Source organism: Hydra vulgaris, chromosome 03 (genome assembly GCF_038396675.1).
Source record: "Hydra vulgaris chromosome 03, alternate assembly HydraT2T_AEP".
NCBI lineage: Eukaryota > Metazoa > Cnidaria > Hydrozoa > Anthoathecata > Hydridae > Hydra > Hydra vulgaris.
Window position 1 is genome coordinate 28,194,605 of NC_088922.1, and position 17,409 is coordinate 28,212,013.

Here is a 17,409-nt window from a genome sequence, read left to right on the forward strand (position 1 = left end):
ATTGAATTCTACCCATATTTTAACGAATAACAAGAAAATGACTTTCAAAGATTATATATATATATATATATATATATATATATATATATATATATATATATATATATACCGTTCATGTTTATTCCCCGGTGGGCACAGGACGTAAAAAAGACGTCTTTTAAACGTCTATTGAACGTTTTGGACGTCTTTTGAACGTTCAAAAGACGTCTTATTTAGGTCCTGTGTCCACTGGGTCGAATGACATAAACCTTTTTAAAAAATGCTTTAAATTATTATTTTTTTAATGTTTATTTTTGCATTATCAGATAATTTAATAAATGTAAAAGTATTTTGATAAAAATGTTTTAATAAAGATCATTAAAAAAATATAAAAAGACTAAAGTGGACTCCTAAAACCAAAGATTTGAAACATCAATACTGACGTGTTGATGTTTCAAATCTTTGGTTTTACGAGAAGATTATTTGTCTGAAGAAAAGTCGTTTAACGTATGATAAAACAGTGTGTATTATCGACTGTGAAATATGGTGGATAAAGTGTTAAGGTGTGGGGCTGTTTAGATCGGAATGTCACAGGTGACGTAGTAAAAATAGAGTGAACAGTGATAAATGACAAAATTAGTTTATTTGAACATTTAAAAAAAGAGATGCTTTATCTTAGGAAAGTTTGATTAATGGAAGCCATTCATTTTGTTAGAAAAAAAAGGCATCCAAATCTTAAATTCAAAACATATTCTTCAAAAAAATGTATAAGCTGTTTGTCTGAGTTAGAGAATGATCAACTATTGAATAAAAGGATGAGGCCTCCCGAATCACCAGATTTTTCTCCTATCGGACTTTTATAAGATGAATTAAAAGAATCTTAAAAACTAATGCTAATGATGCAAAAGATGCGGAGTGACCAAACTTGCAAAAAATTGTATTGACGTAAAGCTGAGCTTTAATTGAAAAATGCTGAGTTAAAGCAAATTTTTTTTTATTCTACCCGCCCATTATCGCAAAGGGTGATTAAATATAAAATATAGATTAGTTTATAATTACAAATAAGGGAATTATAAAATATAAATTTTTTTATAAATTTTTTATGTAAACTTAATAAACTTAATTTTATTTTCAGTTTTTCTCCCAACAGTAAATAAACTTTCATATCTTATTTTGAAAAATTCAAAAATAATCATAGTTTTATAAAAAAAAACATCATAAAAGAAGAATTATAGCAAAAAAAAAATTTTTTAAAAATGCACTTTTTTTCATTTTTAGTTAAAAAGTATCATATTCTACACAGTAAAATCCAAAAAAATTACTTTTTTTTAAATGATTGTTATTTTTGAAAATTGTATATAAATTCGCTTCATTTGCCAACAAAATAAACGAAAAACTTTTTTTTATAAATATTAGTCTTGAAACACTTCTAAATATATATGTATATATATATATATATATATATATATATATATATATATATATATATATATATATATATATATATATATATATATATATATATATATATATATAAATATATATATATATAAAAAAAAGGAAGAGGAGTTGGTGTTCATGATTTAAACAAATATTCATATAAAATAAAAAATAAACTATGCTCGTCAAATCCTAATTATGAAAGTCTAAAAATTATTGAAATAATAAGTGACAAAGATAAAAACATTTTAGTTGGGTGCCTATATCGACCGCCGAGTGGAAAAATTAAATTGTTTGAAGAATTTATAAAAAGTACATAAAGAAAATCTCAAAAATATATAAAGAAAAAAAAATTTGTACATTTCCGGTGACATAAATTTGAACGCACTGACATATAAAAAATATCAAAAAACAAAATCTTTTTTTGACATTTTTTAAATATAACATCTTACCAGTTATAAATAAACCAATTAGGGTAACTAAAAGTTCGGCAACAATCGATAATATCTTTATTAACAACTGTATAGAAACGTCATTTCAGACAGATATTTTTAAAATTGATATTAGTGATCGCTTCCCAATATACGTTAAAATAAATTCTTTCAAAGTCCCATCCAACGAGGATCCAAAAGTTATAGCTCTAAAAAAGGCAACCTATCAGAAGTTTATAAAAATAATCTTTCTGATAAACTAAAGCTAGAGATGTGGAATCAGGTTTTTAAATGTGATAATACAAATAAAGCATTTATTATTTTCTTAAAAAAATTTCTTGATATTTATAACGAAACATGCCCATATGAATTAAAAATAACTAAAAAAAACAAACAATATTCAATCCTTGGATGGATAAAACTTTTATAAAGTGTTCAAAAAATAAACAAAAACTTTACAATAAATATTTAAAAAACAGAACTGAAGGTAATGAAAAAAGTTACAAAAAATATAAACGCTTTTACGAAAATCTCCTCAAGAAAGCTAAAAAAACTATTATAGTAAAGAAATTACAAAAAACAAATTCGCTAATTACATGCCATATTTTTTACACATTACATGCGTAAAAAATATGGCATGTAATTAACGATATAATGGGAAGAAAGAAAATAAATACGGCTATACTATCTCAAAAAATATATATCAATAAAACAGTTATCTATTGTTCATTACAAATCTCGAATGAGTTAAATAAATACTTAACAAACATTGGCCCTAACCTTGCTAAAATAACCATAATTACACCAAATTCTTTTTAAAAATATCTTAAATCTTTAAATGGCGCGATACTGCAAGATCGCGACTTTTTTATAAAGAGTATGAAAATGCTTTTTCTTTTTTAAAAAAGAATAAATCACCTGGCTTCGATGACGTTTTAAGTAATATAGTTATTTTAAACAAAAACTACATCTACAGACCTTTGCTCCTTATTATAAAGCTTTCAATAAAAGAAGAGATTTTTCCTGAAGCACTAAAGTTAGCAAAAGTATATCCAACTTACAAAATTAATGATCTGAAATCTCTAGTTATAGATCTGTATCAGTTACACTCTCTGAATTTTCAAAAATATTTGAACGTGTAGTTTATAATTGAATCTATAACCATTTTAATGAAAGTAATTTATTTTACACAAAACAATTTGGTTTTGGAACTCGCAATAATTAAAATAGTTGACCAAATTACCAAAGGATTTAAAATAATAGCTTCACTCTATGATTATTTGTTGACCTATCAAAAGCATTTTGTATGGTTGATCACCTCATTCTTTTAGAAAAAATAAAACACTACGGAGTGTACAGATCTCATCCTTTCAAACTGTGGCATTAATCATCTGTATTCTGACATGATTTAGAATTAAAGAATACCGATGAATGGTTTAAGTCTAATTAAGTCTAATTAAGTCTAAACTTTCACTCAATGTAGAAAAAACAAAATATACTTTGTTTCATAAAAAATCACAAGATGAAAAACTTTCTTTAAAATTACCTGGTTTGATTTTAAATGATACACCAATTAGTAAAAATGATTCAATAAAATTTTTAGGAGTTCTTATTGATGAAAATTTATCATGGCTTCCCCATATAAATTATGTTCACTCAAAATTTAGTAAAACAATTGGTTTGATGTACCAAATTTGTCCATATGTAGCATCAAAAAGTCTAAAACTAGTATATTTTGGCCTAATACATTTTCTCGTATACTATTCCAATATTACATGGGCTAGTACTCAACCAACAAAAGTTAAAAAAATATTTTCTTTACAAAAACATGCATGCAGACTTATATATAAGAAAAAAAATATTAACATGCAAAACCATTAATGGAAACATGCAAATGACGAGTATATATGAAATCAATGTTTACCAACACCTAATTTTTATGTATAAATGTAATAACGGCTTGATTCTTAAAAACTTTATTGATAAATTTACAAAAAATTTAAACAAAAGTATTCTCTTAGAATAAACCAATGGAATACTTATAAATTGCCAAAAATTAGTAGTAAGTATTCTGAATATGGAATATCATACCGCGGGCTAAAACTATGGAACACTTCAAAAAACAAGAAATTTAAATACGGTAAAATCGTTAAATTCCTGTAAGTTTGTAATAAAAAATGAAATTTTTAAATTAGATAAATAGTTTTCTTGATTTTTTGAAATGAAAATTGAACTCCGTTATTCTTAGTTTTTTACTTGTTTAAGTGGCTCTTATTTTGAGATTTAACATAGTTGCTAGTATATTTAAATGACTATTGCTAAAACTATATTGATATTTTTTACTTTCTTGATGAAAAGTGGATGACTCATCGAGTACATTACCGTTCATAAATATAGGAAGATCTAAATTATTGCGATAACGATTGGCTGAAAAAAATTGAGTTTTATCTGAATTAAAGTTCACCAGCCACTGTGAGCTAGTGTATGCTGTAGCAGAAGTGAGATCCTTTTCAAGCTCAAATGCCCCCTCCAAGTAATCAGAGGGTGTTGGTTTTTATCAGGACAAGAATAAATGGTAGTATCATCAGCAAACAATGTCGCCTTAGATGTGAGAATATCTGGAAGATCGTTGATGTAAATTAAAGAGTATAGGGCCAAGGATAGAACCTTGAGGAACCCCTGAAGTTACAGAATAAGAAGAAGAGTGCTGTCCATCGAGGATAACTTTTATACTACGATTGGAAAGGAAGGATTCAATAATCTTAAAGATGTTGCCAGATACCCCATAAGAAAAAAACTTATGGAGAAGACCAGCATGCCAAACTTTATCAAAAGCTTTTGAAATGTCAACAGCAATGGCCTTAACCTCTTTACCTTTATCTAATGCACGATAAAACCTATCAGTTATTACTGTTAGAAAATCAGCTGTAGAACGAGAAGATCGAAATCCATAATGCTGGTCAAAAAGTAAGTTATTAGATTCAAGATGAGAAATTAAGTGTTTGTTAATTAAAGATTCAAAAACCTTGCTTATGATAGGAAGAAGACTAATGGGACAGTAGTTAGACGAATCAGATCGCTCTCCAGAATTTTTGAAGATGGGGATAACAGATGCCGCTTTCCAACAGGCTGGAAAACAAGACTCTGATAAGCACTTGTTGAATAGTTTTGAGAGTATAGACGACAGCTCCAAAGAACACTTCTGCAAGACAATAACAGGTATGTTGTCCGGCCACAAGCTGTAGAAGTATCTAGACAGGAAATCACTTTAGATACAGAAGCTGGAGTAATATGAGTATCAAGCAATGGATCAACCTGCTTGTTGGCAATATCAGTTAGAACGCAACTAGTGGAATCAAGAGATGGTATTGATGAAAAGTTTTTAGCAAGTCTTTAGGTGAGGTGACAAAGTCTGAACCATACAAGAGAGGTAGAATTAAAGATTTGCCGTTATACTATTAAAGATTCTCCAGAAGTCACAAGAGCCTAATTTTTGAGATGAGATACGAGATTTCATGATCTGAGAATAGCGGGCTATGGCGTTAGACAAAACCTTTTTACAATTGTTTCTGGCAGTAATAAACAGACGTCTGTTGGAGAATTGTTTTGCTGATGAATATGGAAGTAACAGTTTTGATTGGCATTCACAGCAGCACAGCGTGAGGAAAACCATGGAGGAGAGTGAGGATTGACCTGGAATCGTCGAGAGGGAACAAAAGATTCCATGCTAGCTTAAATCCACGAAGTTATGTAAGATGCACATTTGTCGACAGAAAGATAAAAGATTTCTACCCAAGGGCCATCACGAAGAAAATCACGGAAAGAATCCCAGTAAGCTTTACTGCAGTTGTAAGAGGTATGATAATAGGGGGATTCAGGCGATGAAGAAGAATGAGATACTAGTTTTAGAGAGATCAATCTGTGATCAGAAGCACCTAAGGGTGAATATGGAGAAACTGAGCACTGACTAGGATCAGAAACAAGATATAAGTTGAGTAGAGAAGGTAAATGATTCAGATTGTCTGGAAAGCGAGTTGGAAAGTTGACTATTTGAGTTAAGGATTGTGAAAGGCAAAAGTTGTGGGCTTTAAAGCCTGCAGAGTCACTTACACTAATCACAACAACTATATTAGCTGATGGATAAAGAGAGAGGGCTTGGTCAATATGATCAGAAATAACCTCAAAAAGAGTGCAGTCTTGAGATGAAGGAGAGCGATATAGAACAAAGAGAAAGGCAATAGAGTGAAGTGGTGCTAAACGAAAGCACATGAAAGAATAGTCTGTGGATTCAAACCTAGTTTCACGACAAACGGGTGAATTCTTACGAATGTAATTGCCCATGCCAAGCATGTGACTATTGGAGTCTTTATGAGTTAAAGGAAGATAACCATGAACACTAAGATCACAAGATGAGATAGCTGAACTCAAATTAGTCTCACAAAGAGCAAGTAAGTCTGCTGAACTTTGCACGAGATAAGACTCAACAGAAGAAAAGTTACTTCGAAAACCACGAATATTAGTGAATGATAGGTTTAGAAAACTTGGTGATGATGATGGTTTTTTAGCAGCAACTTCAGGCATATTACAATTAACAACGATACAATTAACAAATCTCAGCAAATAATAAAAACAAAAGTGTCAATGAATAAATGTTAAACTAACAAGACAAGCTTAATATGGTTGTTCTTTATTTAAAACAACATTGTTATTTGTTTGATTTTGGTGTAGAAAGTTTTCAGTGGTTTTTTATAAACTAATATAGAAAAGTATATTGTGATGATAACACTCAATTTCAATTAAATAATGCATTAAAGCATAAAATTATTGAGTATGGAAGTCAAACAAACTTTAATCTAATTGAAGAAAAGCCATTTAACAGTATTGTCAAAAGGACTTTTTAACCCACCATTCTTTTAAATGTTGATACTTTATGCCTATTTTCGGATTTTTTTCATGCTGTACAAAAATCCAAAACAAACTTTCTTTGTTTATCATTTAGATCTCTGAGGAAGCTTTTCGATCATTATCGAACCTAAAATATACGCCCACATTTTTTAGATTAAAAGTTTTCCATTATGTGACAGCAAGTATAGTAAAATCACCAGTCTTGTTAAGGTTTGAGATAGTAGAAGTTTCAGGGTGATTAATAAGAACATAGTAAATATTATCAGAAAAAAAAGTTTTGCTTTCTGAGTCCATTATTTTGTATATTTTAGATAATGTCGGCAAAAGTCAAACAATAAAAGAGTTTCACCTGTAGTTAACCAAAGTTTTTCATTAAATGTTAGAGCTAGATTTTTATCACATATAATTGCCTTTGCTTTGCTATTTGACTTTCTTACTGATTCTAAAGTTAAATTAACTTGATCACATAAAAATTAGGAATTTATTTGTTTACAGGTTTTCACAAAATTTTCAAAAGAAATTTAGGATCATTAAACATATAACTTGTATTACATTGTAACATATAACTTGTATTACACTTGTATTACATTGTAACATATAACTTGTATTACACTTGTATTACATTGTAACATATAACTTGTACACACTAAACATATAACTTGTATTACACTTGTATATCAAATATATAACTTGTATTATAAGTTATCATAACATCTAAAACACTTTTCGAAAAAGAATTTATATCAATGGTTTTCCAAAAACAACGACTTCCTGATACAATAAAATTTTTGTAACATAACCTTTTTTGTAACATAACCATTTTTGTAACATAACCTTGTCACAGAGAATAATAGTTCCTAGTAGAAATTTCCAAACTACAAAAAAAAGTAGGAGAAAGTTCTTTTGATATATTTTTATTAGACAATTCCTAGGGAGTCGTCTAATAAAACTATATTGCCATTTTTAATTTGAGCTTAGCGTTTAACTTTGGAAGATTTATGATATTCACGCAGATTCTTTAAATATTCGTCTTTCCATCTTGATCGGAAATGCGTTAATAACATGGAAAGATGTTTACTATGTTAATTTATATCTATATTATAATCATTTTCAAAAGAGAATTTATATAATTGGTTTTCCAAAAACAGCAACTTCCTGATACAATAACATTTTTGTAACATACACCTTGTCACAGAGAATAATAGTTTCTAGAAGAAATTTCCAAATTAAAAAAAAAAGTAGTAGAAAACTCCTTGCAATTTTAGAATAAAATAAAAATCTATTTGAGAGGAAAATTGTGCAAAATTTTATTTTAGTTTAACCTTTTCAAAGTTTTGGTGCCAATCAGAATAAATGTCAGATCATATAATGAAGTGTTAATAGACGTTTTAAAACTCGCATTAGGTAAACATTCTATCTAACGTGTTTTCTTCTTTTTGTTTCTGTGAAATCTATAAATTTTTTATCAGAGACGTAGTGAAACCTGAAATACAGGTACGAATTTCGAGAGACAAATAAGCAATCAAAGAAAATTATATTTATACTAAAATAAGTTTTTCTTGGATGCAAAATATTACGTAACTCATTTGTATCAGCAATTTTTATTATGTGTGAGTGGGTCGAATTCCACATTTTTTCATGTTCCATTGACAAGAGAACACGATCCCCAACATGCTCTTATGTCAACCGATTTGCTAAACGAGTTTTGAAAAGTTTCAGTTTGCTGAAAACTCTCTCACACTCTGCTGAATTTGTTTGAATTGAACTAAATATATTGTATAGAACTGCAACAGAGTGGAATACAGCATAAAATTGTAAATAGTGAGGAAAGAGGGCAAAGTTTTGTATCCTTCTCAGTAGCCTTTTTGTAGATCTCCATAAAATCAACCATTTCAGTAGTGAATTCATTTAAACTGATACCAGTTTTGAATTTATCAAGCACTATTTGAATTTTTTCTTGTGAATTAGAGTTATGAAAATTATGACTAATATCTTAACTCATATTCTTGAATAAAAGTGTGAAGAAAATTTGTCAACAATAACTGCAGTTGTTAAATCCGCTATGATCTTTAGCCTGAGTAAGTTTCTCATCTTATGTTTCATCGAAGTCTAGTCGTTTTTTTCTGCGAGTCCTATTCTCAACAAATTTTTTCTATTCAAGCTGAACTTCAGTTGCAAGTAGTATATAATGCGGGTTCTGGCACATTTTGATTTCGACCATTTTAGTATCCACATTTTTTTCATATTATTTCAGGTTCATTTCAAACTGTATTTTATAAATTTTTGATAAAATTCAATTTTTTTTCTTATCGATTTGATCGTTTTTTTATTTCTGGGTCAATTCAATCTAAAAAAATTTGATCGCGATCAAATTTTTTATAAAATTTGTCTATTTTATAAAAAATATTATTCTATATTATAATTTTTTCAATTTTTTATTATCTATCCAAGAGTTAAACGATTCAGGATACCCATACCACTTTACAAATGATTTGTCTTTGAGTTTTCGAATTACTTTTTCGATTCTAAATATTTCCTGATTTGTTTTTTGTAGTTCTTGTTCATAAAATGTACCTTGTATTTCTTCACCATTATAGTCGTTTATTTTATAAGTTGGAGGATCTGTGTATTGAATTTTTGATATAGTAAAAACTTCTTCAGTCCATCTTGGTGTATATCCTTTTTCAAATGTTTTCTTCTTTTTAGTTATCCTAACTTTATCACCTGTTGAAAATCTAGGATGCATTGGTCCTGATCTTACATTTCCGTTCAAGTTTAACCAAACAATATTCTCATTCTTTTTATCACTAGCTTCAACTGGCGTCATTTTAATGGAAGAATGTCTTGTATTGTTATAATTATTTACCATTTCATCTAAAATATCGATATATCTTCTAGTTGAATTAGCTGAAAAGTATTTAAACATTTTCTCTTTTATGGTTCTATTCCAACGTTCAACTACAGAACTTTTTTCTTCATTTTCAGTTGAGTATATATCTGTCCCTAACGCTTTAACATGCTTATTATAAAATTCTTTGCCTTTATCTACCCACAATTTTTCACACTTTTTATACTCAAATATTTTATTTAAAGCATGAGCAACGTCAAGTCCAGTTTTACTCTTCAATGGAACAATCCATCCATACTTTGAAAATACATCTATGACCATGAGTAAGTATTTTATACCGTCATTGAATTTCGATAAAGATTGCATATCAACTAAATCAGCAGCCCATATTTTATCAATTCCATTGACAATCACTTTTCTTTTTTTAAAATGTTTTATAACAGGTTTATGAAGTTCGTTTGCAAGTTCGTCAGTCCATTTCAATTTTTTTTCCTTGTCTTTTTTACTGATCGATTGTAGTTTTTTTGAGTATTTTCAAAACCAAGTCCAAATCTAGCTTTAGATGCTATAATAGGTTTTATAATACCTCTTTCAATTTTTTCACGTGTTGTTGGATTTTTTATAGCATCCATTTCTTCAATCATCATTTTATCAGCTAAATTTCTATTTGGAGTATCTGTAAAGTGCTGATAAGCAAGATCATGATGATAAGCGGCATTATCAACTCTATCGATAGGTTTACTCCATTCTTTATATGCATCAGTAGAAGTGAGCCTTTCATCTAAATTAGTTCCAGGACCAGCAAAGTTCATTCCAGGTAAATGCATTTCACCAGGAAATTTTGCCCATGGTAATTTTATTTTTTTAGTTATTGAATTAATTGAATTCACTAAATCTCCACCTTTCGAAGCTGAGACAAATTGAGTTTTTTTTGTTCCACAAACTTCACATTTTCCATGTAACATATTTCTATTGTTTTTACTAACAACGTTTTGTAGGTTTAGTGTATCTGTTTTTCTTTTACATTTGAAGCAATACATTTTTATAATGTAAATATTTTTTTATATTTCCAATAAAAAATAAGCATCATTGATTTATCCTGGAATGCAAATAAAAATAAGAGAAATAATAGCACGTTGCTCCCTAGAAGTATAAGAGGCTTATTTGTTGGAAAGTCAGGTTGTGGAAAAACTAATTTGTTATTAAATTTACTTTTGAGACCTGGATGATTAGATTATAATAATTTACAAATTTATGGAAAGTCGTTATATCAAGATGAGTATAAGATAATAAAAAAGTGTTTTGAAGAAAAATTACCAAAAGAAGTTATTCTTAATTTGTTTAAATATCAAGACAAAATAGAAGATCCAGATTTAATGATTAAAGAAGTTTCAAAAAATATAAAAGATAAATCTGATATTGAGTGTCATTTTTTTGAAAAAGGAGATGATGTACCAGATCCTGCAGATCTTGATTCAAAAAATAACAATTTAATAATATTCGATGATATTTTGCTTTCAAACCAAAATAAGTGTGAGGCATATTATACAAGAGGAAGACATAGTAATGTAGATTGTTTTTATCTTTCACAAAATTATTTTAAATTACCTAGACAAACTATAAGAAAAAATTCCAATTTTATTTGCTTATTTCCTCAAGATTCAAAGAATTTAAATCACATATATAATGATCATGTTTCAAGTGATATGTCAAAAGATGAGTTTAAAAAGTTATGTAAAACTGCTTGGTCAGAACCTCATGGATTTGTTGTTATAGATTTATCTTCTAAAATAGATAATGGAAAATATAGAAGTGGTCTAGATAGTTTTTATTTTACGAATGAATTTTTTAATAATTAATTTTTTTCTTTCATATAAAAAATGCCATGTATACATGTAAGTGGAAATACAAGTTTAATAAAAACTACATTCTCATCTAGTATATCTCTTGAAGATGATAAAGAATATGAAATGGCTCTAGTAAGTTTAGAGACGTATTACAGTTTTCCGAATACTGATTTTTCAAATAACAATTTTAAATATAGTTCAGACAATGGAACAACTTGGTTTAATATAAATATTCCTGTAGGAGCTTACGAGATTGGAGATATAAATGAATATATTCAATTAGCTATGATTAAAAATGGAAGTACTATATCAGGAGCTGCAGCTATTACAATTGGAGCTAATAACAATACATTAAAATCAACTTTGAGTATTCCTACTGGATATCAAGTAGATTTTGCAGTTCCAAACTCAATTAGAACGTTTTTAGGTTTTGATTATCAAATATATTCATCTGGATATCGTGAATCAGAAAATATTGTAAATATATTAAAAGTGAATAGTATTCGTATTACGTCTGATATATTAGGTTCAACTTATTTAGATGGACAAACATCTAATATTGCATATTCATTTTTTCCAGATGTAGGCCCTGGATATAAAATTGTTGAAAAGCCAACTAATTTAATTTACGTAAAAGTAGTTATGAAGCAAATTTCTCAAATGGTAACTAAAATAACGGATCAAGATGGAAATTTATTGAATTTACGAGGAGAAAAAATAGATATTAGGTTCCATATAAGGGAGAGACAAGATTCAATCCTTGAAAGAACATTTACAAATGCTAATAGTAAATTTTTTCGTAAGTTATAATTTTTTTTCGTGAGTTATAAAAATGACTAATTACACTAATATTAAAGTGAATATTTCAGAAGGGCAATTGAAAAAAATTAAAAAAGCAGTTAGTAATGAACTCAATGCTAGTATCAAATTATCGTATGAAGATCTAAATGGTGAGCATGTATTAGCTGTAACAAAAAGACAATTGAATAAAATTAAAAGTGCATATGAAAAAGGTACTGGAGTTGCTATTAATTTAAGTAAAGCTCAACTTATACACAATTCTAAAATAGAAGGAGGATTTCTTGGAGCACTTTTACCTTTTCTAACATCAGCTGGTAGCTTTTTAGCATCAAAAGTTATACCATCACTCGCAACAGGTCTACTTACAGGAGTAGGTGCTGCAACTGGAAACAATTTAATTAATAAAATTGCTGGAAATGGTATTTCTAAAACATTATATACTAAGATGAATGGTAAAGGAATTAAATTTACTAAATTAGGAAAAGGTTTCTATCTATCACCATGGAATAAAGGAGGAAACTTGGGAGATGGTCTATACTTGAATAGTGGTAATGGCTATGAAAAGACTGGTAAAGGTCTATTATTAGGTCCTAATTCACCATTTGCTAATATTCCATTTTTAAATTTAATTTTTTAGGTCCTTCGGACTCATGCGGAGTAGGTCTTTCGGACTCATGAAAAATATTAACATATATAAAGTAAATTTTTATATATGTAAAAACATGAGATATCCAATACATAAATTTATAAATAAGGTACCCATGGTTGATACTTATGCATCTAATTCACATTTTAAATTTAATGAAAAATTAGATCATCCTACAGTATTAATAAATGGTACAAAATGTGAAATATTTGCACAGCAAGATAGTAAATTAGATTTTATGTCTCAAAAAAGTATTTCATTAAAAATAGGTATTGAAATTATTGGCAATAGTGTTGCATTAGTTTCACTTAAAAATGAACTTAAATTAAAATTGCTATGTTTACAAAATTCTGTTATATCAGAGTCTGTAGATGATATAGTTATTATCATTAAAAATAATTCATTTGAAGATGTAACAATTAATAAAGGAGATAGTTTATGCTTTATTAATTTATTATAAAAATTTTTTATTTCCTTTATAAAATGGAGTATTCAGATAAACCTAATAATAAATTATATCCGTCTTTACCAAACGAATATACTGAAATAGAAACTCAAGCAAGTGCTACTGTATACCGTTTGAATAAAATAAGTGAAATTCAAAAAGAAATTGAAATGGAGAGAGAAAAAAGATCTACATTAAGTAAAAAGTATAATAAAGCAATAAAAATAATTTCAGCAGTTGATGTTGCATTAATTGGAAGTACAATGGCACTTGGAACTGTTGGTATTGGTTTTTTAGCTACAATAGTAGCAGCACCAATAGCTATTGCATGTGAAGGAGCAGCATTAGCAATTGGAGCTCTTTCATTGATAGGAGGGCAAGTGAATAAAAAATTAAGTTTAAAAGCACAAAAACATGAAAGTATTAAAATACTTGCAAATTCAAAATTAAATACAATAATGGATCATATTTCTAAAGCTTTAGTAGACGGACAAATAGATGATAAAGAATTTGAGCTGATACTTAGTGAATTTGAAAAATTTAAAGTGATGCTTGAAGATATTAGATCAAAAATTAAAAAAGATATTGATGAACAAACTAAAATATCTTTGATTAATCAAGGAAGAGAGGAGGCAATTAATCTATTACAAATGAGATTTAATAAATCTGAAAATATTAAGAAAATAACTTAAGTAAATTATTTCTTATTATTAAAAATATGTTTTACTTTTACCCTTTCTTTTTAGAATGTAGCAAGCGTGAAAACGATTTGAATAAAAAAAGGTATTTAGAAAAATTAGCATTTGGAAAAGCAGGCTTTATAAGAAATAAGATGCTAATTACTGATGGAGGTAGCTTTAAAATACCTACTCAGTATAGTGATGAAGCTAGAGATAAGCTATATTATCTTATTCAGTTTAAATATCATAAAGATTATCGTAATGTTGAAAATGAGATTAAAGAATCATATAAAGAATGGAAAAATATTAGTAAGAAAGAAAAGTGTAGATTAGTTGATAGATATGTATATAATTTAGATTGTAATCTTAAAGAAAAAAAATGTACAAGAAGCAAACTATTGTCTAATTTAATATTTAATCCGATAGAAGATATTGATATTAATTATAGTGATTTTGAAATTAAAGATATCCTTTATAAAAATTAAAAACGCATAACATCTTTTGTGTTATGTGTTTTATTTTTTTCTTAAATATATAAAAATGTCGTTGTTTAAATTTACAGATCCTGATAAAAGAGATCAACTTGTAAAAGAAATCATATATCTTAGGAAAAAAGTACAACAAGATAATATTGCTGAAAAGGTGGGTGACTATAACCTACAGATGGATTTATCAAAGTTATATAGACCCTTAATTGATAGTCAATCTGGAATAAATAATAGTATATCTAATTTGAAAGATCAATTAGCACTCACTTTTTCAAATCCTGAAAAAGATCTTGCTATGCTTCGCATGGGTCCTTCGGACCTACTTCCTATTGATAAAGGGTCTGAAGTTCCTGAAAGATCAAATCTTTTAAATTTTGGAAAAATTGCAACAAATTATCTTAGATTGTATACAAAAAGTAAAAAGGCTACAGATCCTACATTTGGGATACATTCAAAAGGAGATGAACTATATATTGGTAAAAAGCCAATTACAATTAATAATGATGATATAACTGTTGATGGAAAGAAATATGAGGGTACACCAGGCCTTTGGGAATTAGTAACAAAGTTTAAACCTGATAAAGAGGTATATAGTACTGAAGATCTTAAAAATTATAGAGAAATATTAATAAATACAGATGCTCTTATTACTGACAAAGGTAAAGTAAGATCATCTAGAAGTGAAAAATATAATGAATTAATATCTCCAATTTGGAAAGATATAAGAACTCCTATATTATCAAAGAGAAAACTTGAATATGGAACTGGAGTTAAAAGAACAAGAATACAAACTGTAATTCTTCCTAGTGATCCTAATGCTCTAGTTGAGATGCTTCAGTTACGTATAGCTGCATGGGAAGCAGGTAATAGTTCATCAAGAAATGAAGCTGTTGCAATTAGCGATGAATTATTAAGACAAGGTGTATTAAGTAAGGGTAAGTATGAAGCAATACAGAATACTCTTGCAATATAAAAAAAATTTTTCCCTAATTAAAAATGATCATTGTTCAAAATAAAAGATTTGTGAAAAAACATTTTATTGGTGGTAGTGGATTTTTTGATACTTTAAGAGAAATGTTTAGACGAGCAGCAGCATCAAATGTAACAAAAGTATCATCAGCTATGCTTAAAAAGTTAGCAGCTACTGATTTAGGAAAAACTGCAGTAACTGCTGCTAAATCAGCAGGAAAAGAGCTATCTATATCAGCAATAGAAGCTGCTAAAAATGCTACAATTGAAAAAGGAAATAAATTAATTAATAAAGTAGCTCCAAAAGTAAATCTTAGTAAAAAAAGTGAGGATATATTATCAAAATTAGCAAAGTCAGGAGATGAAGCAGTAACAAATTTAAATAATATAATTAATGGAAATGGGGTAAAGCTATCGCGTAAGAATGCTATTAGAATAGAGGATATAGTTAAAAAAGGGAGAGGCCTTCGGAGTATATAAAAAAAATTGTTTTTCTATTATATAAAAAATGACAACTTCTCAATCAATTTTAAATATTACAGAAACACCAATTGTAGATGAATCAATTGAAAAATATTATCATCGAGATTATGATCCAGCATCTCGACCTAATCTAAATAATACTGGAAATATTATAATAAATATTAAACAATCCGATTTATATTCGGTACCCTCTGATGCCTATCTGTTGTTTGAAGGAAGACTTCTTAAAACTGATAATAAAGCTTATGCTAATGCAGATGCAGTAGCTCTTACAAATAACGGCATTATGTATCTATTTAGTCAAATAGCTTATCAATTATCTAATCAAGATATTGAAGTAGTTTTTAATCCTGGACAGGCAACTACAATGTTAGGGATGCTTAAATACCTGAACGATTATCAATTAGCTCAAGGGTTGAATCAATTATGGTATAAAGATTCAGCAACAACACCAGTCATTGCAGAAAACACAGGATTTGCAGCAAGACAAGGATACTTGATTCAAAAACCAACTGCAAAAGGTACATTTTCATTTTGCGTACCTTTAAAGCATATCTTCGGATTCTGTGATGATTATGATAAAGTTATTTATGGATTTAAACATACAATAATTCTTACTAGAAAATCTGATGATGATGCTATTTTTAGAGGAGCTACTGTAGCTGCTGGAAAAGTAGACCTCCAAAGAGTGACATTGTTTATGCCGCATGTACAACCAGCCCTAGCACAACAAAATGAACTTTTAAGTATTATAGCATCTAAAGCAACAATTCCAGTTGCTTTTAGAACTAGACAATGCGATAGTTTAGAAATTCCACAAACTCTATCCACTACTTGGAAACTTAGTGTAAAAACATCTAGTGAAAGACCAAAATATATTATTGTTGGATTTCAAACAAATAAAAATGGAGATCAAACAACTAATCCAGCCATATTCGATCATTGTGACTTGAAAAGTATTTACGTTATGCTAAGTTCTGATAAATATCCAGTAACTGATTATAGCTTATCATTTCCAAATCAACAATTCTTAAGAGCTTATAGAGATGCAGCTGTATTTAGTGAAAAATATTATGGAATGAACGAATTGATTACTCAAAGTAACATACAACCTCTTGATTATAAAGATTTGTACCCTATATTTGTTATTGATGTAAGTAATCAACCAGAAAGATATAAATCATCAGTAATAGATATACAAATTAAAATGAACTTTAATACAGCAGTTCCTCAATATACGTTAGGATATGCTGTAGTAATATCAGATAAATTAGTGAATTTTAAATCAGATGGAAGTAAATTAGACCTTATTATTAATTAAAAAATGATATAAATAATTTTTTTTCTTTATATAATAAAAATGTATTATACAAGGACAGCATTGCAAAATTTATTAAAAGAAAATAACATTTCACAAATATCTAAAAATTATGTCACATTATTAATG

General features: G+C 28.1%; 2 protein-coding genes across 2 annotated transcripts; both read left to right on the forward strand.

The window, feature by feature from the left end:
* Positions 1–14,562: 14,562 nt before the first annotated feature.
* Positions 14,563–15,483, forward strand: LOC136078603 (uncharacterized). The gene has a single exon (XM_065794385.1). It carries the CDS (start codon positions 14,563–14,565, stop codon positions 15,481–15,483), a length of 921 nt encoding a protein of 306 aa, XP_065650457.1.
* Positions 15,484–15,987: 504 nt separating this feature from the next.
* Positions 15,988–17,283, forward strand: LOC136078604 (uncharacterized). Its single transcript, XM_065794386.1, has one exon. It carries the CDS (start codon positions 15,988–15,990, stop codon positions 17,281–17,283), a length of 1,296 nt encoding a protein of 431 aa, XP_065650458.1.
* The last annotated feature ends 126 nt before the right edge of the window (positions 17,284–17,409 follow it).

Excerpts from the sequence above, each read along its gene's own strand:
- LOC136078603 (XM_065794385.1), top strand. The coding sequence starts at position 14,563 with ATGTCGTTGTTTAAATTTACAGATCCTGATAAAAGAGATCAACTTGTA.
- LOC136078604 (XM_065794386.1), top strand. The coding sequence starts at position 15,988 with ATGACAACTTCTCAATCAATTTTAAATATTACAGAAACACCAATTGTA.